Raw genomic sequence first — 25,733 nt, 5'->3', positions numbered from 1 at the left:
CAACTCCAAAACTCAAGGTCAATGCCCATCAAACCCTTCCAGTATTTTCTATTGGTCATAGGTGTTCTGTGTGCCAAGTTTTGTTCAATTCTATCATTAGTGGAGTTCAGAATGCTCTTTGATTGTAGATGAACTACAACTACAACTCCCAACAACTACAACTCCCAAATGACAAAATCAACCTCCTCCCCCAACCCCACCAGTATTCAGTATTTGTGCCAAATATGGTCCAGTGAATGAAAATACATCCTTCATATTGGATATTTACATGACGATTCATAACAGTAGCAAAATTACAGTTATGAAGTAGCAATGAAAATAATGTTATGGTTGGGGGTCACCACAATATAGGGAACTGTATTAAGGGGTCGTGGCATTAGAAGGGTTGAGAACCACTGCCTTAGACCTAATGTATTTTTTTCCAATTTAATGAAGTTTACCGAGAATTGCTAATTGCTATCCTCACGACTACCAAAACCTTATCACATATCAGCCAAAAATAGGCAGAAAGCAGAAGAGGATGTAATTTCACAGCACAGGTTAATCACCGAAAGTGAGGTGCACCATGTGGCCTGGGGAAAAAAATATCCTTGCTTTTACATGGCTTTGGTGTAATTAGAGGGATAGCAGTAACCTCATTGGCAAGGTTGAAAAAGACATGAGTTGGGTCTCCCTATAACTAGCTCTTGTTCTGTCTCCTTCTCTTTCAGAACATAAGCCTGGCTCAAGCCACCTCCTTCCTTGCCACCTCGCTGAATGATCAATCGCTGGGCCCTTACCCTGTTGCCATTGCCAGCTATGCCCTTGCGCTTGCTTCTGGCGACCAGTTGGCCATTTCTGCTGCGGGTATCCGCTTGCTAGAACGTGCAACTGAGGATCAAAGTACTCCATCCTTTTTAAACACTTTTTACAATGTCTGCTTCTGGGGTTGCATATCTGAAACACGTCCTTGTTTCTCAACTGATTTTATTTAGATATTTACTAGGGCTGGGCAACCACGGAAAAATTTGTTTCTAAACTCGATTCGTTTTTAGGGGTTTTTTGCGTTTCGATTTTTAAAAGAATTCCGAAAATTTTCTTTAAAAAAGTTCGAAATTTACAAAATTTCGGAAATTACGAAACAATTACGAAACAATTACGAATCGATTACGAATCGATTCGTTAATGGCGGACGCGACCGCGCAATACGCTAAAAAAACCTCCAAATGGGACAGGGGGAACTTCTGAAGCTTCCCTCTCCCTCAGTTGTTGACTGTTGGTGTGATAATTATATTTTTTTTCACTGATAAAACAAACAACAACTATAAAACTTGCACCAGACATGCGGAAACAATTACGAAACGATTTCGAAACAATTATGAAACAATTACGAAACGAATTGAAAAATTCGTTTCAATTTTTAGTTGCTCCTGAATGGTTCAATATCACTTCGTTATAAAAAAAATAACGAATTAATAACGAATTACGAAATTAACGAACGAAACCGCCCAGCCCTATTATTTACCACATTTCCGGGGTTTGATATACTCATTTCCAACATGGGGAATTGAAGGTAGACTTTGATATATGATACAATGAGGTGCATTGTATGCATTAGAGTGATCCTGTGTGATATAGGACTCGTCTACATGGGCATTATAACTCAGACTTACCCTGAGTTGTTTCCTGACTGTCCCAGTAACGCTGTTCCAATTTAGACTCAAGTTAGAAAACACTGAAGGATGCTCTGGAGTTTGATTCACAGCTGGTTTTCCCTGTAGTAGGCAGTAAGAGCACCTAGATCTTCGGAGAGCTTCTGTTCAACCATGTCAAAGCTTCCTGCTTGAGCAGTGATGGCATGATCGTCAGCATAGATGAAACTCTCTGTCCCTTCTGACAATGGCTGATCATTTGTGTAAATGTTAAACATTGTTGGAGCAAGCATGCTCCCCTAAAGCAGGCGTTCTTCTGTTTTTGACATCTGTTTCTATATATAAGGACCAGGCTGTGGTGCAGCTAGTTAGCAGCCAGCTGCATTAAATCACTACTGACTGAGGGGGTTTGAAGCCAGCCTGGGTCTCAGTCATTAATAGTCTACCTTGCTGTCGACCTATGCAGCCCAAAAGACAGTTGCATCTATCAAATAGAAAATGGGGGGAGGGGCTAATTTAACTAATTTATGACACCATAAAAACTTCCATCAATGTGCGTAAGAATGAGGAAGTACTCCATCAAAGAACTTGATGTCACAAGTGGATGGTGAGGCAGCAGCTCCCCCTGTGGCCGGAATCGAGCATACCCTCATGAAGCCAGAAAGCTGGAAAGTTAAATTGCCTCTGTGTCTGTCTATATATGTTGCATGTCTAATGGCCTTGAATGTTTGCCATGTATATGTGCATTGTAATCCACCCTGAGTCCACTGTGGGGTGAGAAGCGCAGAATATAAATACTGTAAATAAATACCAGTCTTTTCTCTTGCCATTGGTGCCTCCTTCAGACCAAACTGTGATGTTCTGGGCAGTAGACGAAAAGGACCGCCTGCAAGGAGAAAGAAAACACGTCACCCACCGGGTCCCAATTGCTTCAGCCATCACAGTGGAAGCCACAGCCTATGCCCTCCTCTACTTGGTGAAGCGGAAAGATGAGGCAAGGGCTAGCAAAGTAGCTCGGTGGCTGACAGAGCAGAGGAACTATGGCGGAGGCTTCAGATCAACTCAGGTATCCTCTGATATTATTCTTTGTAAAAGAGGCAGTGAAAAGCTAACAGCCAGTGCAGAGTAGTGGTTTGAGCATTCAATCTTCTTCCACTGGAACACCCTTTCATCCAGCACCACGCCAGACTCCAGTTATCCTATAAAAGAATGTTTATTAAAGAAAATATATAAAAGTGGAAAAGGACAAATTCAAAAGAGACAGTCAAGATATAAGATGCAATATACAAAAGAAGCCAGAGTTCAGTAGCAGTCACCCAAAAAATCCAAGTTAAGCACCAAAACCAAGGAATCTAAAATCACAGAATTAATTCAAAGGCCACCCTGAGTCTGGGTTGTTGTAGGTTTTTTTGGACTATATGACCATGTTCTAAAGGCATTCTCTCCTGACGTTTTGCCTGCATCTATGGCAAGCATCCTCAGGCAAAACGTCAGGAGAGAATGCCTTTAGAACATGGCCATATAGCTCTAAAAAACCTACAACAACCCAGTGATTCCGGCGATGAAAGCCTTCGACAATACACCACCCTGAGTCGCCTTTGGGCTGAAAAGAGTAGGATAGAAATGCTGTAAATAAATCTATATAAATAAAAATGTAATGTTCGTTTGTGGGATTAACATAACTCAAAAACCACTGGCCAAATTGACACCAAATTTGGACACAGGACACCTATCGGGCAAATGTGTGACCAAAACACTGCAGAAGAGACTTAAGAAGCCAAAAAATAAAAAATACATAATAATGCATGTGCAAAACCACATATATACACATATACATACACACAACATATACACAGACTGGGGCACAGCAACACATGACAGGGGACAGCGAGTAAATCAATAAATCAATAAATCCATAACAAGAAACAGGAATCTTAACAATACAATCAATAAATCAATAAATCCATAACAAGAAACAGGAACCATGAACTTGGAATCATGAACAGGAGACCAATCCCGATTAGAAACATCTCTGAAAGACCTGAAACCAAACTACTTACTGTATATATCTGAGTGTAAGCCAACCCGAATATAAGACGAGGCACCTAATTTTACCATAAATAACTAGGAAAACGTACTGACTTGAATATAAGCCAAGGGTGGGAAATTCAGCAGCAACTGGTAAATCTAAAAAAAAAAAAAAAGATACCAAGAAATTTACATTATTTGAGGCGTCAGTAGGTTAAATGTTTTTGAATATTTACATAAAACTGTAAGATAACTGCCCAACTCTGATGAAACCATTATTCTAATCTTCTTCAATGCAAATGTGCTACTTACGTTTCCTTCCAATAATAATCAAGAGAGTAAAATAATAAATGTAATAATAAGAGTAAAATAATGTAAATGTAATAAAATAATAATAGAGTAGAATAATGTAAACGTAGTAATAGAGTAAAATAATAAATGTAATAATAATACTAATAACAGAGTAAAATAATAAATAACCTTGCCTTAAGTATAAGCTGAGGGAAGCTTTTTCAAACTAAAAAAGGAGCTGAAAAACTAGACTTATACTTGAGTATATACAGTAATTTAAGCCTGCCAAGGCACCCATGACATCCTGCCTAACACATCTGGACTTCAAGGTCTTATCTTGAATCCTCTGAGAATATCTAGTTTGCCTACTTTTCACACCCTACATTCTCAAGTCTAATCTACACTCCCTTGAAAACTCCTTGACTTCCCAAGGCCTTTTCCCAAGGTAATTGTTACTTTCAATTTTCCCTGTTGCCTGGGAACGAGCTGAAGAATTCAAAACATCAGCCTCATCTTTCTGCAGTTTCCCCCTAAACACTCACAGACTACTCACTTTGAAACCAATCATCCCCCTCATCCTCTGAACATTCAGAAAAATCCTCTGATGCTTGCCAGACTACAAGAGAGGGTAAAACAACCTCGGTTTGGGGGACAAGATAAAAATAAAGTGATGAATAAATGGGGGATGTCTAGATGGAGCTGTAATGAGGATCAATCACATTTCAAACATTACAGTTTAGCAATGCCACAGTCCCTCTTGTGCAACTGCAGAAAAGAATCAAGTACAACCTATGTTTCCACTTTGAGTTGGCTGGATGCCTGACTTCAAAACCATATTTCATTTTCAGGATACTGTGGTAGCATTGGAAGCCTTGTCGTGTTACTGGATCAGCACTTTCAAAGAGGAAGATAATGAACTGAAGGTGACCCTCAACATCCCTGGCAGAAACTTGCCAATATTTCTTTCATTTGGAAGGTCCAATGATCCAGTCCAGGAAGAACTGCAGGTATATATGTCCAGGTTATCTTCTTCTTGGTGGTTTTCCGCCCATTTGGTTGTTGTGGTTAGTTAACCTCTCAGTGGCTTTCGATACAATTGACTATGGTACCCTTCTGGACTGTCTCTCTGGGATGGGGCTTAGGGGCACTGTTCTGCAGTGGCTCTGGTCCTTCCTGGAGGGCCATTCCCAAATGGTGGAGCTGGGGAACTCCTAGCAGAACAGGGTGTAGGGTTAAAGCCTGTGTTAGATGGGGTCACTCCCCTCTGCCACCCCAAAGATACAGGTTCACAGTCTGGGGGTGATCCTGGACTCATAACTGACCCTGCAACCTCAGAAGTCAGCGGTGGCCAGGAGCACCTTTGCATAGTTAAAACTTGTGTGCCAGCTGCACCCATACTTTGAGATGCCAGATCTGACCATGGTAGTCCATGCCTTAGTCGCATCCCGTTTGAACTACTGCAACACTCTCGATGTGGGACTGCCTTTGGAGATAGTTTGGAAGCTTCAACTAGTTCAGCAACCGGTAGTCAGGTTGCTAACTTGTGCTCCGTACAGGACGAGAACTACTCCCATGTTGGGGCAGCTCTCCTGGCAGCCAGACTATTTCTGGGCTAAATACAAAGTGCTAATTATTACCTATAAAGCCCTAAATGGTTTGGGTCCAGGATATCTGTCAAATTGCATCTCCCTATATAGACCACCTTGTGCACTGCAGACAGCAGAGGATGCCCAGCTCTTAGTCCCACCCACCCCCCACCCCCCACCCCCCGTCTCAAGCGTGGCTGGTGGGAACGAGAGAGGTGACCTTCTCCATGATCACTCTGCACCTCTGGAACTCTCTTTCTAAAGAAATAAAAACACCTCCCGCCCTCCCCTCCTTTAAAAAAATTTCTGAAGACACACTTATACACTTTAGTGTATGGAGAGGAGGAGAACTAGCACATTTGAAGCACACTGGCTAAACTATTCATTGAGCTATTATGGTTCATTTTAAATTATTACTGGTCAGGCTCTTGTCTATGCATTTTAGCTTCTAATTTCTTGGGGTGCTTGTATGATTTTGTGTATTTAATTATTCATATTTATTATATATTTTATTCCTATTTTCTCTAGTCAATATAAGTTTTATCTGTTGTTTATATTTTACAGCATTGAATGTTTGCTGCTATGTGTTGTTAAGCACACCGAGTCCCCATTGGGGAGATAGGGCAGGACAGAAATGAAGTATTATTATTATTATTATTATTATTATTATTATTAGTGGATAATGTGAAATCCAACATATCTGGAAGGTGTAGGTTTAGGAAATGCTGCCATAGTAATATTAAAGTATTCGTTAGATGAGTCACTCACTTTCTTCTTTGTTTCACCTTTTCCTTTTATTAGTTTTCCTTGGGAACCAACATCAATGTAAAAGTGGAAGGGAAAGGAAAGGGGACTTTGACTGTGAGTATCTTCATTTTATTTTTAGTTACAAGTTATTGTTTTCCTCCTCTCTTGTGTATTTGTGGTACAATGCATTTTCTATATGTTTAAAGTTCAAGCCGTGTGTTCCATAGGTCTCCTAAAATAGTTTTTGCAATATCTCCCCCTGATGACCATCTTGACTTAAACAAAGCCCCTATGAAAAAGCATTTGGCTGCCTCTGGACTCAGTTAATATTGGAAAGCTCTGGCAAAACTTACATATATTCACCCATTGTGCCATTTATGGATGCTGAATGTGTAGCTAGCCCTCTCCTTCCCCAATCCCTCTTTCTAAACACTTAAAAAAATGGAAAAACTTTTGATCCCAAGCATTTCAAAAAAGGGAGACATATCCTATATTTATGGGTTACATTAACTTGCAGATAAAACAGGTAGGAATTGCATGGTGCACTGATGAAATTATATGTATCCCTATGCACCCACAAACTACAAAACCAGGGCTGGTTGCCAGCATGGACACAGATAGCTATGACTTTAAAATGCCTTGACTATACCATATATAACGGCGCTCCATGCAGTCATGACGGCCACATAACCTTGGAGGTGTCTACGGACAACGCTGGCTCTTCGGCTTAGAAGTGGAGATGAGCACCACACCCCAGAGTCAGACATGACTGGACTTAATGTCCTTTACCCTTACCTTTACCCTTTTATACCATATATAGAGTCCTGTTCTTCAATAGAAGAATGGCCATGGCACTTAGGAAGTATACAGTAGTTAGGTATAGTGTTGGTTGTGGGAATTTTGAGAAAGGAAATCCAAAGAAGTGACATTTGCAAATGCTGTCACCAACCAGTGCTCTGGTCTTCTATCTTCTACTCCTTGCAGGTACTCAAGCAATTTAACATCTTAACTATGCAGAACACTTCATGCCAAAGCCTCGGGTTGGAAGTGACCCTGAGTGGGTCTGTTCAACGTCAACGTAAGTTAAAGGGGGAACTAGATACCTCTTGGACACTTGGTGCTGTTCTTCCTTACAATGAGCCTGGAGATCGTAGGCATTATAATTTAATATTTATTGACTCCTCAAAGTTGGTGAAGGCTATACCAAAATGACAGCAATAGTTGCATGCCTACATGAGCCTCGGTTGTCCTCTGACTTGTGCCTGCCTCCCTCCCTCCCTTGCTCCTTCCATCCTTCTCTAACATCTAGGTAGGATTTTCAAGTTTCCTTTTCCTCCCTTCTAATCATGATTTGTCATGTTATTGAACCATGTTTGATATCAACGATGGTAAGTTTGAAGTAGGACAAACCATGCTTTCTGAAGTTGCCTTGCTTAACATATCCATAGCTTGAGATTTGAACAAGTATGTGATTAACAAGAAGTGGAAAGAAAAGTGAAGGTTTAAAAAAATAAATGGTCCCACAGATATGTGGTTAAGACCCGTGTATGAATTCCTGGACAATATGTGATAGAGAGTGGTGAAACCTTCATGCCTGTTGATGTGAATCCCATTGGTAGTTCATAATTTACTGTATGAGCAAAACGTTTCACAAGATAGGCCTTTGGTTCAACCTAACATTGGTCTTCTCATGTTCTTAACAGCTGATGTTGATGATTACTACTATGAATATGAGGATGAGGCTGAAATATCACAGCCTGCTGACCAGCCATTATCGCCCATTGAGTTGTTTGATGCCCGCCGGCGGCGGAAGAGGCAGGCCACAGAGCCTGGACAGCCGCAACGGGATGTCACCTACAACGTCTGCTTCTGGTAAGTTAGCAGGGAGCATTATTCTATTTTGAGGATAAAAACTTTGTAATTGTAATCATTTTATGCCAATGGTATTGTGGAAGGCTTTCATGACCGGAATCATGAACAAAATCTGGCTACCAGTATTAAAAAAAACTCTAAAATTGCAACAGTGCAACAACAGAGAGGAAACAAACAAGGACATCTAATCATCTCTCAAAAAAAGTTTGCTCCAGGCACTGTCAGGCCATCAAATGCTAATGAAAGTGGTCAGTTGAAACATTCACACCTGGCTCCAGCAAACAAGAGTCCTTTGTCCCACCCTGATCATTCCACAGATATATAAACCCTTTTTCCTAGTTCCAACAGACCTCACTACCTCTGAGGATGCTTTCCATAGATGCAGGCGAAACGTCAGGAGAGAATGCCTCTAGACCATGGCCATATAGCCCAAAAAAATCTACAACAATCCAAGTTGTATCAAAAAATATCAAGTTTTGGGAATAGAGCTTAGCAGTTTGGATAACTTTTAAAACGTTTTGACTGAAACCAGGGCAGAGTGATGACCCACTGACATGGAAGGGATTGTATCATAGGTAAGGCTTCCTCTAATATCATTTTATAATCAAGGGTGGGAAACTGTGGTGGATAAAGAACCAGATTCCAGGACCTTTGGAGACTGCTCAGACTGCCAAATAAAAGAGCAAGATGAAACTGGAAGTTGCCAAAAAAATTATTTCCAAGGTGTTTTTTGTTTGTTTTAACCTTTTTTGTTTAAAATAATAATAAAACAACAATTATAATAAAGAAAAGTAATAAATAAAAAGTAATAATTAAAAAAAGAAAAAAAAGATAATTTCCCCTTTTACATAGAAAATGTGAGAAAGATATATAGAAAGAAAAGAGGTTAAAAAAGAGGGACAAAGGGGGAAAAGAAAAGAAAGAAGAGAGAGAGAAAAAGAGGGGGGGAAAGTGTATGTTATTGTACTTCCAAGCTCTGTCCATACTAAGCATCTCAAATGGTCTTCCCAAAATCTTAACCTTTCCTCCTAGGATTCGTCTTTTGTCAGCATAGACTTCTAATATATAGGCTGAATATATTAATAATATCCTCTTCTCTTTTTCCATATATACTCGGAATAGGTTCCAGTCCGTCTTCTTAATTGGTTTTTCATAATGTCTTTTAAGGAGTTGGGTCAGTTCGTCCATATTCATTATTTCCATGACTTTCATTATCCATTGTTCCTTTGTAGGGATTTCTTTCTGTCTCCACATTTAGGCATTCTCGCTGCTGTTGTAACATAATTGAGGAGCACTTCTTTGTTTGTTTCCATCTTCTCTTCTGAAAAACGTATATGTGTGTGTGTGTGTGCTTCATTTGTAGTTTAATGTCCAGAAGTTTCTGTATTTCATCGTGAATAATCTTCCAAAATCTTTTAGCCTTGCTGCACGTTCCCCACATGTGGTAGAAACTTCCATCATAGGATTCACACTTCCGGCAATTATTATTTAATTTTTTGTAATACTTGCTTAGATTAGATGGACTGATTTACCAATGATACATTATCTTAAACCAGTTTTCTTTTAGGGCATATGAATAAGTCTACTTCGTTTTTTTGTTCCAACTATTTTTCCACTCTTCCAGCCTCATTGATCTTCCAATGTTACTAGCCCACTTTATCTGTCACAACTCAGGATAGATTCACCTTGCTCAAGATACCACCACACACCAAGGCTGTAGGTTTTGTAGTTTATTGAGAAAAAGCAAAATCAAAACAGAGAAATAACGATATAAATTCAATAGGCAAAACAGTGTCTTAAATGCAAAGGTTAAACAAGAGTCCATGGCAGCAAGACAAGGTCTCCAAAAATCAGGATCAAAATCAAAGTCCCAAAGAGCCAGAAGCTTTCCGCAAAAGCCAAGGTAATTCCACAGAAGTTAACAGGGTAGAAGCAACATTGGACTGACAAAGAATGCCTTTCGATCAGCTCATTAAATGCTGTCCCAACATGAAAGCATTACGTTGACCTCTAGCCTCACGTTTGTTGGCAAGGCGTTCGCTTCTGCGAACTCTGAATTGTAAACGGTCCTGTCTAATCAGGTCTCCACTATCTTCAAGGTCGGATAGCTCATTATCTTTGCGCTGTTGGGCCTGGTCACCCTGGGAATCAAGAGGCCCTGAGCTCCCAGAAGGAGCCTCCACCTGGAGCTCCGAAGTTTCACTATCTTTATCTAAAACCACATTCCTTTCTCTAGGGAACAGAAATGCCGTCTCTTCTTCAGCATCAACACTGTCTGCTTCATTTGTTTCACTAGCCGGAACTTGTTCAGAAATCTGTAACCCATCATCCTCAGGCTCAGAAAGCTCTGGCTCAAACTGAACCACAACATTATCATACAATCTTTCATCTGTTCTTTCTCTGTCGACCACTCCAGTAACTTCTTGTATGTCTTAGCAATTATCTTGTTTTCAGACTTCATTATTTTGTCCCATAAATTTTCTAATTCTAAAAATCCAATTAATTTATCCTTATTGTCATATTCTTTTAACTGCCTATATTGAAACCATGAGACATTATCAAATCTTTCTTAAAATTTCTTCTGGTGTTTTTTAAAATATGTGTTTAAAATGTAAACATGGAGAAGTTCCTTACCAAAAAGTGAATTGCTAATCCTGGAAACTTTCAGGAGAAGCATTTCATCCTTTTGGGTGGACTAGAAAAAGATCTTACCAATCAGGCAAGACAGAGTTCCAAAAATCTCTAGGGAAGAGGGGTTTCCATGCAGCTTCAAAACAGCACTTTGCCCTCTCCGCTCCTTCAAATCATATAGTAAGCACTTTCTGATATTGTGGGCCTTCACACTCCTTCTAGCATATGGTAGCGCTAAGACAGGCCCACCATGAAGTTTTCTTGGCAAGATTTGTTCAGAGGGGACTTTGCTTCCTAGTCTCACTTGCCTAAATCCAAAACAGGGGGCAGGAACCAGCTTACTTTCAGATTTTGCTGGACTCTCACTCCCAGAAATTCCTTCCCTTTGCTGCTATCTAGTACAGGCATGGGAAAACTTCGTCCCTACAGATATTTTGGACTTCAACTCCCACAATTCCTGACAGCCAGTAGGCTATTAGAAATTGAGGGAGTTGATGTCCAAAACGCCAGGGGGGCCGAAGGTTGCCCATGCCTGATCTAGTATCACTCCAAAATATGTAGGATTGGCACCTGCAATTTCCCTTACTCAACAGTGTCTGAAAAAATATCTTACCTTCGGGCATTGTTTAAATCCTCCTGCACATTTCTATTGTACCTTTCTGCTGAAAGACATTCGTTTCAATAGGATTCATTATTATCTGTGGCTTCACATTTTGATAGTGAAGTTAGGAATATATCCCCTGTGGATGTGAGGGCCATACTATACTACTGCTTGTTTTCTCCTTCTCCTCCTCACCCTGCTGTTCCTTCCTTTGTAGGAGGCAGTCGGGAGCACATGTCACCGGCATGGTCATTGTGGACATCACCCTGCTTAGTGGATTCCAACCTGATGAAGGTGACCTGAACCAGGTAGCTATTTATGGGGGACTAAGGCAGAGATGTCATTCTTCATTCAGAGGCCATTTGCTTATCAATCCAGTTACAAATAGGATTTGAAGTAGTTTCCCTGTGTAGGTAACAACAGTCCAAAATCCAAAGCATCTCTCTCTTCTGAGAGTCTAATAGAGTCTCTGCGTAGTCTGAAAGTCCAGTGATGTCTGTAAGCGTACTGTTCCTACTGAAGTCTAAAGCAAAAGTTATAAAATGGAGTCTGAGTCCCGAACAAGCCCAGACCTGATCACATGTTCTGCAGCCCCTCCCACAACAAAGAGTTAATAAAAAACTGCAAACCAACACACGTATATACAATACAGTAAGCAATTTGAATTACATACATAATAAATAACGAGTGGAGGCTTGAAGAAGGCTGTTATTTCCAACAAAATATGCTTTTATTAACTCCTAAATACTACATTCTACACCTGAACCCAGATTTGAACCCAGATCGCCTAAGTCACTGGGCTATACTGGCTCTATTTTGTGCTTGTTTCATTTTGGCATCTCTCTCTTTCCTTTCCCTCCACCTCCTCAGCTGCGAGATGTCCCTGATCGATACATCAGCCATTGGGAGCTCCAAGGACGACGGTTGATGCTCTACATCGACTCGGTGAGAGAAACCTGCTACAAGGGGGGGATTTAATGAGGGAGGAAATAGGGAAAGCTTTAGAGAGGTGTTCCAATAAACTCCCATTCAAACATCCCCATTAAATTGCCATGAGTCCTTTCCCTTATTTTACTTGGCAACTCTATACTCCTTTGAATTAATGGGTTATTATATTATTAATTATTATTATATTATTATTATTATAAGGTGTGTCTGAATGAAGCTGATCTTGTAACTTATCCATAGCAAATGAAACCAGGATGGGACATTTTGCTTTCCTCCCTTATCCCAACTGATTTGGTTGTTTCTGTTAGACTGAAAGCTCGTTTAAAATTAGCAAGAGAAATAATGCATATGCATGTTTATGTGCAGGTGCCCGAATCAGAACGTGAATGTTTAGCATTTAAAGCCAAGCAGACAGTATCGGTGGGGAAGCTCCAGCCAGCCAGTGCCACCATCTATGATTTTTACGAACCAGGTAAGGTCTAATAGTTTGAGTGTTGGAATATGCAAGCCCACTCATGAAAACACATTGGCTGACAAGTCACACATTCATAGCCTTAGAAATCCCCATGATAGGGTTCCTTTCAGTCAGAATCTACTTTTTTGTTGTGTCAGGAGTGATTTGAGAAACTGCAAGTCGCTTCTGGTGTGAGAGAATTGGCCGTCTGCAAGGACATTGCTCAAGGGATGTCCGGATGTTTTGATGTGTTACCATCCTTGTAGGAGGCTTCTCTCATGTCACTGCATAAGAAGCTGGAGCTGATAGAGGGAGCTCATCCACCTCTCCCCGGATTTGAACTTGCGCCCTGTCGGTCTTCAGTCCTGCTGACACAGGGGTTTAACCCACTGCACCACTGGGGGCTCTACTTGAAGGCACACAATAATAATAATAATAATAATAATAATAATAATAATAATACCATTTATTTATATTCCACTTTATCTCCCTGGAGGGACTCAGAGTGGATTACAGTACATATATAAGGCAAACATGCAGTGCCTTTTATACAGTGAACAACAATGACATACAATACACAGACAGAGGTAAAGGCCTTTCCCTTCCATCTCTGATGCCTGGAGGCGATGTTCAACTCCAACTATGGGAAGGTGCTCTTGTTCAATTTTTCTAAGCCGAGGAGCTTGTTGTCCATAGACCTCTCAGATCATGTTGCTGGCATGTCTGCATGGGCCCTCTTTTACCTCCCCGCTGAGGTGGTAGCTATTGATCTACTTAGGACTGCTAGGTTGGCAGAAGCTAGAGCTGACAGCGGGAGCTTATCCCAACTCGTAGCCTTGAATTGGTAACCCTCCGGTCATCAGATTTCCTGCAGCTGGCAGTTTAACCCATTGTGCTGCTGCAGCCCTATGCAACAACAATAAAGAAATGGCAAATCATGAGGCAAGGAGTTCCCTAGACCAGAGCTTTCCAAATTGTGTCGGCTGTAGTTTGTAAATGTGTCACCTGAACTTAATGCGAAATCACTGAGTCTCTGCAAAATACGTAATAAATTATCCTTTTCTGGAATATAAATGAAAAGTTTACATGAGATAAGTTGTGTCCCCATACATTTCGTTATGACAATTTATATATGTGCCTGCCCATATCTCTTATAAGGTGTTGGTTTACCCTCTGGTTTGGTAGTAAAATCAAACTACTGTGTCGTGAAATAATGCATGTTGGATAAGTGTTAGTAAAGGTAAAGGTTTGCCTTGACATTAAGTTCAGTCGTATCTGACCCTCAGGGGTGGTGCTCCTCTCTATTTCTAAGCCAAGGAGCCGGCGTTGTCCATAGACACCTCTAAGGTCATGTGCTGCATGGAGCACCCTTACCTTCCTGCTGGAGCGGTACCTATTGATCTACTCACATTTGCATGTTTTCGAACTGTTAGGTTGGCAGAAGCTGGGGCTAACAGAGGGAGCTCACTCTGCTCCCCCCCCCAATTTGAGCCACCAATCTTTCGGTCAGCAAGTTCAGCAGTTTAGCAGTTTAACCTGCTGCACCACCAGGGGGGCCCTAATAAGTGTTACCAACATGAAATGTTTGGAAAGCTCTGCCCTAGACACTATAAATTAGATCTTTTAGGTAAGGAGTCACAAAATGCTTGCCTTTGCAGCTTACTAAGGCAAGCAAAAAATCCGGAAAATTTTTTTAACATGCCTTTTATTCTTCCCCCAAAGCAACAATATTGAGGTTTTAGGGGGAGGAAATGCAAATGTATTTAAATTTAATTGATCCATTACTTGCTTGGCTGATTAGTCAGTTAAAATTTCTGGCAGCCTGTAAATTTTTAATAGGCTGTGTAGCATATTGCATTTGCATTATTTGTTTGGTATGCATTACCGGGGTTCTGTATTTTGACAGATCTTGGGAGCCTGATCAAATCAGCGTTGACACCTGCCCTGTGTGGGAAGGCAGGGTGAAGTGAGCTCATGGCACACTGAGATAATCTATGCAGCCTGAGATCAGAAATGTGCCCCCACTTCCTCTGCAATGCCAAGTTTGAGCCTGGAAATGTTCCTCTTTGGGATTATACAGGGTGTTTCAAAAAGATGGACCCGATTCGAAATGTCTGTGACTTTGCAACCACGAACCACTTATAAATGAAGCTCTTACTACTTGAAAGCAGTGGAACTCTCTGCCCCGGAGTGTGGTGGAGGCTCCTTCTTTGGAAGCCTTTAAACAGAGGCTGGATGGCCATCTGTCAGGGGTGATTTGAATGCAATATTCCTGCTTCTTGGCAGGGGGTTGGACTGGATGGCCCATGAGATCTCTTCCAACTCTTTGATTCTATGATTCTATGAAGGGGTGGGAGATAGAGTTTTGAATGATTTCTGCTAGATGTCACTCCTCGTGCACAAACAGACCCTGGCCTCAGCCATTTGCAAGATGGCAACTTCACAACATTAAGACCCAATGAGATATTCTCCATTTGCAGGGTAATTTTTTATATTTGTTTCAGACTCAAAATGGATAGTAGAACTTGAGAACTTGAGAATAACAACAACAACAACAATTAATAATAATAATAATAATAATAATAATAATATTCAGTCCTTTTCCATGAGAGGACTCAGAGTGGATTACAGTATATATAAGCAAACACAGGCAAACATTCAATGCCTTATTACAATGACATACAATGGGACACAAACACACAGACAAAGGCAAAGGCTTCTCCTTTCATTTAACATCTACATGAAGCTACTGGGTGAGATCATCCGGAGTTTTGGAGTTCGATGCCATCTGTATGCAGATGATGTCCAACTCTATCACTCATTTCCACCAGATGCTAAGGAGGCTGTCCAAGTCCTGAACCGGTGCCTGGCCGCTGTGACGGTCTGGATGAGGGCGAGCAAATTGAAGTTGAATCCAGACAAGACAGAGGTCCTCCTGGTCAGTCGCAAGGCCAAGCAGGGTATAGGGTCGCAACCTGTGCTGGACAGGGTCACACTCCCCTTGAAGGCACAGATTCGCAGCTTGGGAGTTCTCCTGGATTCATCACTGAACCTGGAATCCCAAGTTGCAGCGGTGGCCAGGGGAGCGTTCACACAATTAAAACTTGTGTGCCAGCTGCGCCTGTACCTTGGGAAGTCAGACTTGGCCACAGTGGTCCATGCTCTTGTTACATCTAGAATAGACTACTGCAATGCACTCTACGTGGGGCTACCTTTGAAGACTGCTCGGAAGCTTCAAATAGTCCAACGAGAGGCAGCCAGGTTAATAACTGGGGCGGCATACAGGGAGCATACAACTCCCATGTTACGCCACCTCCACTGGCTGCCAGTTTGCTACCGGGCACAATTCAAAGTGCTGGCTTTTGTCTATAAAGCCCTAAACGGTCCCGGCCCAAATTACCTGTCCAAATGCATCTCCCTCTATGTACCATCGCAGAGATTAAGATCCCCAGGTTGAGAACCACTGGTTTAACCCATTGCCCCACCATGGCCCCAATCACTTATTACTTTTTTGCATAATTGATTCACTTGTTACATTTTGCATAATTGTAGTATGCTGCCATTGTGAAATTCACTGGTAATACATCGTGAAATTGGGTCCATCAATTTGAAACATGTTCTCCAAAAATCCCCCAGAATGGCATGACAATTTCATCAAAGTACTTTCATCAGTGCTGTTGGCTCTCCACATTTCCAAGTTTCAACTTGATGGATTTGATTATTTTCCGGTTTTATTAATGTGTTATTTTTAGGAATGTCTAGGTCCCAGGACACTGGCCACAAATTCGTGCAGGAAGACCTAGACATCCCTAGAAAGAAATATGTAGTTCTGTTTTCAGCCAGACTGAATTACTGGATGAGGCTGATTCACTAAGTTAAATAAGACCCTCTCTCTCTCTCTCTCTCTCTCTCTCTCTCTCTCTCCCCTTGCAACCTAATATCCACGGACAGATCAGCGCTGCAACATCTTCTATGGTGCTCCCAACAAGCCTCAGTATGTCTCTGCCTTATGCTCAGATGACGTCTGCCAATGTGCCGAAGGTAAAGTGGCTGCAACTGAATTCAAGGTGGACAACAATAAAGGGCTTCCTTAAACAGAGGTCTGCCCCTCCGATATGACGAATCTGCCATTTGTGTAGTTATAGAATGGAAAATAGGGCTAGGGTGCATACCCTCCAACATTTCTGATATAAAAATTGTGGCCAAGCAATATCAGCGTGTGGCCAAGATGGGGAAAGTTACTAATGAGGAAGAACACACCAGCTGGATAAACTACTGTAGATTTTTCCTGAGCCAGGTGAGAAAGGCAAACTTCCTCTCCTCACCAATTGAAGGACAATTGCAGAAAAGTGGGAGGAGGAATGAGAAACTGGGACATTTTAAAAGCAGCTGAAAAAGTGGGATGGCAGACGATTGATCTTTGTCAAATGAGAAAAGTTGCAGGGTATGACAGTGACTTTAGGTTTGCACCATAAATTAACTGTAGGATCGCCTAGAGCAGTGTTTCTCAACCTTCCTAATGCCGCGACCCCTTAATACAGTTCCTCCTGTTGTGCTGACCCCCAACCATAACATTATTTTTGTTGCTACTTCATAACTGTCATTTTGCTACTGTTATGAATCATTATGTAAATACCCGACATGCAGGATGTATTTTCATTCACTGGACCAATTTGGCACAAATACCCGATACGCCCAAATTGAAATACTGGTGGGGTTGGGGGGGGGGGGGATTAATTTTGTCATTTGGGGAGTTGTAATTGCTGGGATGTATAGTTCACCTACAATCAAAGAGCATCCTGGACTCCACCAATGATGGAATTGAACCAAACTTGGCACTCTCATGACCAACAGAAAATACTGGAAGGGTTTGGTGGGCACTGACTTTGAGTTCTGGAGTTGTAGTTCACCTACGTCCGGAGAGCACTATGGACACAAACAATGATGGATCTGGACCAAACTTGGCACACTCAGTATGCCCAACTCTGAACACTGGTGGAGTTTGGGGAAAATAGACCTTGACATTTGGGAGTTGTAGTTGCTGGGATTTATAGTTCACCTACAATCAACGAGCATTCTGAGCCCACCAATGATAGAATTGGGTCAGACTTCCCACACAGAACCCCATGACCAACAGAAAATACTGTGTTTTCTGATGGTCTTTGGGGACCCCTCTGACACCCCTTTGCAACCCCCCCCCCCCCCCGGGGTCCTGACCCCCAGGTTGAGAAACACTGACCTAAAGCAAACATTCTTAAACTCTTCCCACTTGTGGCCTCTTTCTATTTAAGAATTTTTTATGTGGCCCTGGGTATATAAGTATATAAAGTAGGTATAAAATCCAAACATTTACTGATAATAAATCAGCAATTGCGAGCCTTACTAAACAGACTGGTTTTCCTTTTGTGTGTGTGTGTGTGGAGGACAGCTGAAGCATTATCTTCAGAGCCCATTGTAAACACTGCGTGCTGTTGCTAACAGATTTGGGTAAATGGATGGCATTTAGAAACATTTTATGGTTGCCAAATTATTGTGACCCCAACATTGAGCTAAGGGGACCTTGTTTGGGGCTGGGACCCACAGTTTAAGAAGTTGTGGATTATAGATTTTCAGATAAATATTCTCCATAAGAATCTCTAGGTCCTCAAGGGTGACCTCTGCTGGACGCTGACCATAGAATCACCCTGTTCCTTCTATGAATACCTGTGTCCTTTCGCACACCTCTAACCACATCTTGAGCCATATGTGAGTAGTGGCCTTTGGAGCTTTGCTTAGCAGGTGCCCCCACCACGAACTTCCACGCTCGTCCTAAAATAGCCATGTCATCCGCATCAATTGGGATAAGCATACAATTCCCTTTTTCCATGCAGGGGCCTGCCCACGCTTGAAGCGTACCATTGGGGATGGCATTACAGAAGATTCCCGCATGGAGTTTGCATGCTACAGTCCCCGAGTACAATATGGTAAGAGTGAGTGGTGGGTGCAGGGACTGGAGTGCTGTGCCACACTTTCTAACTTGCTGTTTTAGGATGCGTCTGCACAAATGCACTATAAAATTAATGGCATTTGACATCTTTTTAACTTTCATGGCTCAATGCTATGGAATTGTAGAAGTTGTATATTTACAAGGTTTTAGGCCTCTCTGCCAAAGTGTTGGTGCCTCATGAGACTAGAACTCCCAGGATTCCACGGCAGATAGAGTGGTGTCAAACTGCATTGATTTTACAGTGTAGCTGCACCGTTGATCCTTCCCTCACTAATTTGTCAACGTTACCTCCCTCCAAGTCAAAGAAGTTTGTTTATTTTCATGCACACCTTTCTCATCTTGGTTTCTTAGTATCCTTCCCATCCTTTCCTATTTTTCTTGGGGCTTCCACAACGTGCCTTGATGAACTAACAAAGGTTTGAGATGATAGTGTGCACAAGTTTTTGCCAAGAATGAAAAAGGGGAGATTTTGGATAAGTAACGAATGAAAATATGACTATTATGGATAAAACTAAAACAAATGGAGTAGAAGGTAATTTATTAGTAAGTGGTAGGAATATTTATATATCTGTGACTTGGAGAAAGGAAGGTGGTGGATGAGATGAAGGCAAGATTATAAATTATGCTCTATTTTAATTTTGTAAAATTATATATGTTTTAAAACTGACATTGTGCAGAAAACAGCACATGTTGTATTTACAACTTATTATATGCAGATATTTAATAGCCACATCCAATTAAATAGCCACAATCACTTGCCCCTACCAACATGTGATAAAAGGTAAAAGTAAAGGTTTCCCCTGCCACATTGACATAATAATAAAACAAACCCCATTAAACCATAACATAGTTAAAGAGATGAACAATTAAAACACATAAACAATAAAACGGATTAAAACGATATAAAGTGCCGAGTCTTGATCTCATAGAAAAGGTAAAGGTTTCCCCTTGACATTAAGTCAAGTTGTGTCCAACTCTGGGGGGGGGGGGGGGGGTGCTCATCTCCGTTTCTAAGCCGAAGAGCTGGCATTGTCCATAGACACCTCTTAGGTTATCCGGCTATGGAATCAAGCGTTTGCAGACTAGGCTGACCTGCTGGCACAGCAATGGCTTTAATGGACTTGATGGACTGCTTTTAGGACGATGACTTAAATCGGCAACTGTTTGAATGTTTTTATTTAAATTGTATATTGATGCTTTTGGTTGTGGGCACCATGGTGTGCCAGTTGTTAGCCCCCCTGAGTCCCTCTGTGGAGGTCGAGATAGGACGGGATACAAATGTCCAAAATAAATAAATAAATAAACAAATTTACAGGGTGTGCAGACTCCGTTTCTGGCTAACAGCAGACAAAGCAATGTACAGTATAAAATAAATTCCGATTTATAAATCTCAGACCAAGTTACTTCCCAGCTAATTGAAAACCTTTCTTTTTTATCTGCAGCGTTCCGTGCCCGAGTGGAGCGTGAGAGTCAGGAAAGCGCCTTCCGCATCTATGAAGTGACAATCCTGGAGCCCTTGTACTTCAGTGAGTAATAGTTTGGTTGAAGGTCTTTAGCAACCCTTTAGGTCCAATGCTTTCTGGCATGACTGGGGCAAAAAGCAGAGGGCGGCAACTTTATACCAAAATTTCAAATCAAGTATAGTGATTTGAATGCTTAATGGAGTACAGTGATTTGAGCATGGTTCGAACTCCTTGGACTTAACCTTGGGTACTGTGCGTCCCACTCTCTCAACTTCTCAGGAAGAACTCTCTAAACCAAGCCTGCACAACATACAGCCTGCTGGCAGCATGCAACCCACAAAGGGCTTCCCTGTAGCCAAGTGGTTCTCAACCTGGGGTCCCCAGATGTTTTTTGCCTACAATTCCCAGAAATCCCAGCCAGTTTAGCAGCTGTTAGGATTTCTGGGAGTTGAAGGCCAAAAACATCTGGGGACCCCAGGTTGAGAACCACTGCGTAGCCCATGGAAGGCAGGAAACTACAGGAAAGGAGATTCCACCTGAGCATTAGGAAGAACTTCCTAACTGTGAGAGCTGTTCAGTACTGAAACTGCTCCAGAGTGTGGTAGAGGCCCCTTCTTTGGAGGCTTTTAAACAGAGGCTGGATGGCCATCTTCGGGGGTCCTTTGAATGCAATTTTCCTGCTTCTTGACCAAATGGGGTTAGACTGGATAGCACACAAGGTGTCTTCCAGCTCTATGAGTCTATGATTCTAAACAAATCTAGTCAAAAAAACCCTGTGATCAGGCTATCTTAAGACAGAAATGACTTGAAATGACTTGAAGACACACAATGAACATGATCCAGGGCCAACGTTACTAGTTAAAAATCTATTTCAAAGGGGTTCGCTTCCTGGAGATGAAAATACTTAACCTTATAGTGCAGTGTTTCTCAACCTGGGGGTCGGGACCCGTGTGGGGGTCGTGAGGGAGTGCCAGAGGGATCGCCAAAGTCCATCAGAAAACACAGTATTTTCTGTTGGTCATGGGGGTTCCCTGTAGGAAGTTTGGCCCAATTCTATCATTGGTGGGGTTCCGAATGCTCTTTGATTGTAGGTGAAATCCCAGCAACTACAACTCCCAAATGTCAAGGTCTATTTTCCCCAAACTCCACCAGTGTTCACATTCGGGCATATTGGGTATTCATGCCAAAATTTGAACCAGATGCATCATTGTGTGAGCCCACACTGCACCGGATGTCAGTGAACTACAACTCCAAAACTCAAGGTCAATGCCCACCAAACTCTTCCAGTATTTTCTGTTGCTAATGAGAGTGCCAAGTTTGGTTCAATTCCATCATTGGTGGAGTCCAGAATGCTATTTGATTGTAGGTGAACTATAAATCCCAGCAACTACAACTCCCAAATGACAAAATCAATCCCCCCCCCCCAAACCCACCAGTATTCAAATTTGGGCATATTGGATATTTGTGCCAGACTTGGTCCAGTGAATGAAAATACATCCTGCATGTTGGATATTTCCATTATGATTCATAACAGTAGCAAAATGACAGTTATGAAGTAGGAACGAAAATAATTTTATGGTTGGGGGTCACCACAACATGAGGAACTGTATTAAGGGGTCGCAGCATTAGGAAGGTTGAGAAACACTGTTATAGTGCATCTACACCGTAAAATTAATGTAGTTTGACACCCCAGATTCTATCAGATCATCTTACACAAGCACAATGAGGAAGAAAGTATTTCCGGAGATTGTCTCGGCTCACTTAGCTTCAGGACCGCTGCCTCCTTAGAGGATTTCAAGATCTCCCCCACTGACTCTGTCATTCCCTTGTTCTTTTCTTTACCAGCTGCAGACAGTGGGATTGCCATTGATGCAACACGGCGCTTCGTGGTGCGTGCAGCATGTCGGACACGCTTGGCCCCAGGCGGCCAGTACCTCTTGATGGGCCGTGATGGAGAAACCCGTGACTCTGAAGGCCGGTGAGTCAATAAGGACAAGGAAGGAGACTTAGAAATGTAGTCGGGACAGTGGGAGAGCAGGACGGGCATTGTGGATTGTGGGATTAGAGTTCAATGACACACAGAATCTGTGTTCCAGAAGCATTCTCTCCTGACATTTAGCCTGCATCTATGGCAGGCATCCTCAGAGGTTGTTATACCTCTGAGGATGCCTGCCATAGATGCAGGCAAAACGTAAGAAAGAAAGAAAGAAAGAAAGGAGGAAGGAAGGAAGGAAGGAAGGAAGACATGCTCAAGTGTACTTAGTTACCCTATATAGCTGGCCTCTGAGGATGACAGCTTACCCACAAGTCATATCAAAATATCTCATTTTGGCCCCAAATCCTGCCCTCAACCCTAACCCAAATCCTGCCCTCGATATGAGGTCAACTTATACATGAGTATACAAGCAGTCCCCAAGTTACAAACATCTGATTTACAAACAATTCATAGTTACAAACAGGGTTTTAAAATTGGACACCCCGATTGTGCAGTGGGTTAAATCACTGAGCTGCTGTACTTGCTGAATTTAAGGTTGCAGATTCAAATTCAGGGAGCAGAATGAGCTCCCGCTGTTAGCCCCAGCTTCTGCCAACCTAGCAGTTCAAAAACATTCAAATGTGAGTATATCAATAAGTACCGCTCCAGCAGGAAGGTAACAACACTCCATGCAGTCATGCTGGCCACATGACCTTGGAAGTATCTATGGATAACGCTGGTTCTTTGGCTTAGAAATGGAGATGGGCACCACCCCCCAGAGTCAGACACGACTAGACTTAATGTCAGGGGAAAACCTTTACCTTTACTTCAACTAAATTAGTGGAACAAGAAAGACTGGAAATATGAATATAAACTAAGTAGGAGAAGGGTTAGCACCCCTCGGACTATAGACAAGGGGATGCCTATAACAAGAAGTTAAAGGAAAGAATAACACACCCCATGAAGTAGAAGTGGCTATATCATTTTTGACCAAAAATGGGCAACAGCGACTGCATTGTATTGTCGAAGGCTTTCATGGCCGGGATCACTGGGTTGTTGTAGGTTTTTCCGGGCTATATGGAAAACCTCACTACCTCTAAGGATGCTTGCCATAGATGCAGGCGAAACGTCAGGAGAAAAATTGCCTCCAGAACATGGCCATATAGCCATATAGCCCGGAAAAACCTACAACAACCCAGCGACTGCATTGTCTAGATTTAAACCATTCTTCCTCTGAACATGAGGCAGGGCATTGTGGACAAGCATACAGATGCAGAGTTGTTTGTTCTGCTCCACAGTCTCACATGGTGGAGGATTCTTCTAGGTAGTGCCATTTTAGCAGGCTGTCTTTTGATCTGCCCACTCCACTTCTAAGTCTGTTCAGGCTCTTCCAAGTTGCCCATTCTTGGGATTTCCTGGACTATTTGCCCAGAGGGATGCTCTTGCTGTTTTCCTGGAGGAACACTAAGAGGAGTGGTGGTTCTCATGAAGCTTTTCCTTGATTTGAGTCTACTGGGAGGAGGCTGATGGCAATGCAGTGGGTGGCTATCACTGTGTTCAACCATATTTCTCTCACACTTGGCAGCAACTTCCTCTCGCACATCAGAGGGGGCAATGCCAGCTAGCTTATAGGGTCTATCAACGGGTGTAGGTTTGAGACATCCTGTGATTATTCTACATGTTTTGTTCAATGCTCTATTCACCTGCTTCACGTGGACAGACTTGTGCCAAACAGGGCAGGCATAATTTGCAGTTGTTGTTGTTTAAACAAATGAGGGTGAGACAGCAGGAAGTGAGAGAAATCTACCCCACGGAAGGGAAATTCAATCCTTTCATGGAGAAAAGATGGCTCCACTGAAGCTTTATCCCCAATCCTTGTTTCCACAACAAGCCAAATTTTCAAAATGCAGTGATCACAGAGATAGAAAGTGAGGTGAAATCTTCTGAACAGATTTGCACAGACAGCAAAACAAACACCACAGGGATATCAACCCTTCCTTATGCTATGCAAGGAACCCCCGGTGGTGCAGCATGTTAAACTGCTGAGCTGCTGAACTTGCTGATTGAAATGTTGCAGGTTCGAATATGGGGAGTGACATGAGCTCCTGCTGTTAGCCCTAGCTTCTGCCAACCTAGCAGTTCGAAAACATGCAAATGTGAGTAGATCAATAGATACCACTCCGGTGGGAAGGTAACAGCACTCCATGCAGTCATGCCAGCCACATGACCTTGAAAAGCCAGCAATTCGGCTTAGAAATGGAAATGAGCAGTACTCCCTAGAGTCGAACACAACTAGACTTAATATCAGGGGAAAACCTTTACCTATGCTATGCGAAGTATATGTGTATGTGTATGTGTGTGTGGCTGGAGTTACACTTTAAAATTGTACCTGTTCTGACTTACATACAAATTCAACTTAAGACCAAACCTACAGAACTTATCTTGTTCATATCTTGGGGAGTGCCTGTATATGGAGGATATTGTATTGTCGAAGGCTTTCATGGCCGGAATCACTGGGTTGTTGTAGGTTTTTCCGGGCTATATTGCCATGTTCTGGAGGCAATTTTTCTCCTGACGTTTCGCCTGCATCTATGGCAAGCATCCTCAGACCTCACTACCTCTGAGGATGCTTGCCATAGATGCAGGCGAAACGTCAGGAGAAAAATTGCCTCCAGAACATGGCCATATAGCCCGGAAAAACCTACAACAACCCATGGAGGATATTGTCAAATTATAATGACTTCATAGAAACTGTCCCTTCTTAATTCTACATTCTGACCCCATTCTTTTGTTGCAGCCCCCAGTACCTGCTGGATAAGGACTCCTGGGTGGAGGAGCTTCCTCTCCCCAGAATGTGTGGGGCCACCAGGAATCGCAATGCCTGCTCCCAGCTCCAAAGCTTCCTCTCCTCCTTCGCTGAGAATGGCTGTCGTGTCTGAGCCAGAATATTGGACCAGAGGGCCCCTCCAGTCCTCCTTCATAGCGATGCACCTGAAACGCTGACTCTTTAGCGGGATAAGAGATGGCCCCACCATAAGCCACCTTTTATTCCCATTTCAAGCTTTGTGGTCAAAGAACACATAGTTAACAAGACTCATCACCCCCCCCCCCCACCCAGAACTGCCCTCAGAGCAGACTGCAACTAATCCTGCTGCTGTTGTTTTTTATTAACATTTTAAATATTTTTTGCACTAGTAATAATAACCTGCAAAGTCGTTTGCACTATTTTAAACTACCTACTCAATTAAAAAATTGTATCATTTACTACTGGTTCTTTGTGTTGTTATGACAGACTTTGTATTTCTAGGCGCAAAGATTACTGCAGATGCAGACTGTGGCCAGGAAATCACTTACTTCTTGGGAGGAGAGCAATGTCTAGTCTCGATAAAATAATAAAGAGTAGAGACATCAGACTGGCAACAAAGATCCGCCTAGTCAAAGCCATGGTATTCCCTGTAGTCACCTATGGATGTGAGAGCTGGACCTTAGGGAAGGCTGAGCGAAGGAAGATCGATGCTTT

General features: G+C 42.3%; 1 protein-coding gene across 1 annotated transcript in view; it reads left to right on the top strand.

The window, feature by feature from the left end:
• The window catches only part of LOC132765950 (complement C4-B-like), an 85,785-nt gene extending 60,308 nt beyond the window's left edge, over positions 1-25,477 (top strand). The window contains exons 28-41 of the mRNA XM_060760258.2: positions 711-882; positions 2,477-2,697; positions 4,799-4,957; positions 6,338-6,397; positions 7,268-7,361; positions 7,987-8,155; positions 11,605-11,695; positions 12,258-12,332; positions 12,702-12,807; positions 16,741-16,830; positions 18,660-18,752; positions 20,218-20,301; positions 22,084-22,216; positions 25,011-25,477. Of these exons, the coding sequence (XP_060616241.2) occupies positions 711-882; positions 2,477-2,697; positions 4,799-4,957; positions 6,338-6,397; positions 7,268-7,361; positions 7,987-8,155; positions 11,605-11,695; positions 12,258-12,332; positions 12,702-12,807; positions 16,741-16,830; positions 18,660-18,752; positions 20,218-20,301; positions 22,084-22,216; positions 25,011-25,152 (1,689 nt within the window). The 3' untranslated portion in view covers positions 25,153-25,477. The remainder of the gene's footprint in view (positions 1-710; positions 883-2,476; positions 2,698-4,798; positions 4,958-6,337; positions 6,398-7,267; positions 7,362-7,986; positions 8,156-11,604; positions 11,696-12,257; positions 12,333-12,701; positions 12,808-16,740; positions 16,831-18,659; positions 18,753-20,217; positions 20,302-22,083; positions 22,217-25,010) is intronic.
• The last annotated feature ends 256 nt before the right edge of the window (positions 25,478-25,733 follow it).

The sequence above is a fragment of the Anolis sagrei genome, chromosome 2, assembly GCF_037176765.1.
Source record: "Anolis sagrei isolate rAnoSag1 chromosome 2, rAnoSag1.mat, whole genome shotgun sequence".
NCBI lineage: Eukaryota > Metazoa > Chordata > Lepidosauria > Squamata > Dactyloidae > Anolis > Anolis sagrei.
The sequence above is the reverse complement of the archived record's forward strand: the minus strand, read 5'-3'. Positions and strand labels throughout refer to the sequence as shown.